Source organism: Microtus ochrogaster, chromosome 8, assembly GCF_000317375.1.
Source record: "Microtus ochrogaster isolate Prairie Vole_2 chromosome 8, MicOch1.0, whole genome shotgun sequence".
Lineage (NCBI taxonomy): Eukaryota > Metazoa > Chordata > Mammalia > Rodentia > Cricetidae > Microtus > Microtus ochrogaster.
This window is the reverse complement of record NC_022015.1, coordinates 67,444,121-67,446,694: the sequence shown is the minus strand read 5'-3', so window position 1 is coordinate 67,446,694 and position 2,574 is coordinate 67,444,121. Positions and strand designations below refer to the sequence as shown.

Below are 2,574 nucleotides of genomic sequence, written 5' to 3'. Positions count from 1 at the left end.
TTCCTTCTTATCCTATTTGTTTTGATGAGATCAGTGGCTCTATTCTCATCTAAGAAATCATTTATCCTATTTCTCAGAATGTAGAATCAACTTGGTTGTTTCATAAAGTACAAGAATAGAATACACCCCAAAGAAACCTTTCATGTCATGAACCTGAAGGAGAGTGATGATGGAGTATAAGTTTAGCTGATACAACACTCACCTCTAGCTAGGCTTTAAACCCAAGAAAGATATGAGTAAATGTGTCGTTCCTATTTTGACCTTTGTTATACTTATTATTTAGTTAGCTCTAAGTACATAAACTTAACCAAGTTGTGTATGTTAACCACAGACCTCAACAGTCTTACTTTGAAAATGTCCCTTAGCCAAACAGATGAACTAACCCATATACTAAGTCTGTTATCATACAGAAAACCTACTGCCAATTGGAGAAGTAAGTTCTACCGTCAGCACATGATGTTAGAAACTGGAACCTTACCAGTATCATTTTGCCCAACTTCACCCTTCCCCCAAAAAAGGAGAATCCCAGCAGAGACCAATGTCATGCTTTATGAATGAAATTATTACTATAAAAATTCTACATTTTTCATTGGGAATTTGTAATATCTTCAAAATAGCACTAATTCGTCACAGAAATAAGTACAAACATAATGACATCATGAATCAATTTAAACTCCTTTTTAAGGCCAAAAAAGCTTGGTTTTTAAAAATAGAATAGAACAAATTTGAGGAAGAAAAACTATGAAGAGAATTTTCTTAAACTAGAAGTCATAGCAATGTGTAGTGGAGAAATCCATTATAAATATGTGTTTATACCATATACAGTCGATGATCAAAAGTAAACAACACATAGAACCATAAAATGGGCATAAAGAACAATATTGAAAATAATGTACAGACTTTTGTGAATAAAATTTATCTCAAAGTGAAAATCAGTGTTCCTGGGACATACTCAAACTAATTGCTCCACAGTAAAGTATCTCATATATCATTAAATAAATCAGATCAAAATTTTTCATCTGATCTACACAACTATCAGTGTATCCTAGGACTTCAAAATTGATAAAGAGATATTAAAGTCACTCTCCTTCATCCTAATCAGAAATGAGACAAGAAATGGTCCTTGCAAACAGTTTTGTTCATCACCATCCTGCAATTCACTGTACTGAAGATAAACTAAGAACACAGGAATATGAAAAGCATATAGGAAAGTATTAGCTACATACCACCTTCAATTTAACATACATTTACAGAAACATTATTAGAAATAAGAAAACTCATATGTTCAGAAAAGATTAAGAACAGCAGAATGATTACATAATTTGATTCTATTGAGCTAATGGAAAGAAAAGCAGAGTTGGCACTAGAGAGATAATAACAGAAAGATACTCACCATTTAGGACATCAATGAAAAGAAACAGGGCAGAGAAATAAATATTACAAGTAAATGATTGAATGGCATAACTTTATTGATAAGTTGAAGAATCCAGGATATCAATTCTTTCCAATTCAAGATTTTTTTCTCATAATGATAAAAAGTCAGAAAAGTCTTTTGGAAAATTGACAGAATGTGGACCTTCAAACAGAGATGCCTAAACTTTGCCGAACAGTATTTGGAAGAGTGAGCATATGTGGCAGTGTCATTACCAGCTATATCTGCACCTGCAGTAGAGCTGCTCCTCTCACCGTGAAGCTGTATAAGCCATCAGCAGCACCAGATAACGCAGAGGACTGTGACAACACTGTGAACCTGTGAGCATCAAGAGCACAGAGGTGCAGCAGAGAAGAGACAAGCTCACCTTGGGGATGATGTAGTTCCTGAATTTAATGTCACAGGTCACGGCATGGGGCACGTTGATGGGGATGAGGCTGATGAATCTCTGGACCTCATGAATCACGGCATCTGTATAGGGCATGTGGCTCCTGTCCTGCATGCAGGGGCTGCGGTTTCTGCCAACCACACGGTGAATCTCTTCCTGGACTTTAGCTATTTGATCACAGTGACAAAAGGGTAAATAGGAGAAAAGTAACATTTTTGGCACAATGTCAGGCCATACACAGCACAATGCAGGTGATCCAAAATAAGTGTAAATGTGCATTTTTCATTCATGGATAAAAGTATGTAAACATATAGTTATACAGAAATTCTGTGCTGTGTATTTATATCACTATCCTCTACAGATATTATGATAAATCAGGATATTTTTATTATTTAGTGCCTGTAACAGCAAATAAAGCATAAGTAATTAAAAAGATCAAATAAAACAATATAATTCTTCAAAATACTTTAGTCTATGGTAAAGGACATTAGAAATCAGATGCTAAATTTGTACCTAAATACAATATTCTCTGACAATCACATTCTATTGTATATATATTTATGAATATGTGTGTGTTGGATGTGTCCAATTTGAAAGATTCTTCATGTTTGTTCCCACACTCGAATATTCACACAGAAACTGTATTAATTACAACACTGGCCAACAGCTTAGGTGTATTCCTAGATAGGTTTTACATCTTAAATTAACCATTTTCTATTAATCTGTATTTCACCATGAGGTTGTGGCCTACCAG

At 34.5% G+C, this 2,574-nt stretch overlaps 1 protein-coding gene across 1 annotated transcript in view; it reads right to left on the bottom strand.

Moving 5' to 3' along the window:
- The window catches only part of LOC101988908 (cytochrome P450 2C25-like), a 44,807-nt gene that overhangs the window by 2,513 nt on the left and 39,720 nt on the right, over positions 1-2,574 (bottom strand). Inside the window, exon 5 of the mRNA XM_013348017.1 lies at positions 1,800-1,987. Within this exon, the coding sequence (XP_013203471.1) occupies positions 1,800-1,987 (188 nt within the window). The remainder of the gene's footprint in view (positions 1-1,799; positions 1,988-2,574) is intronic.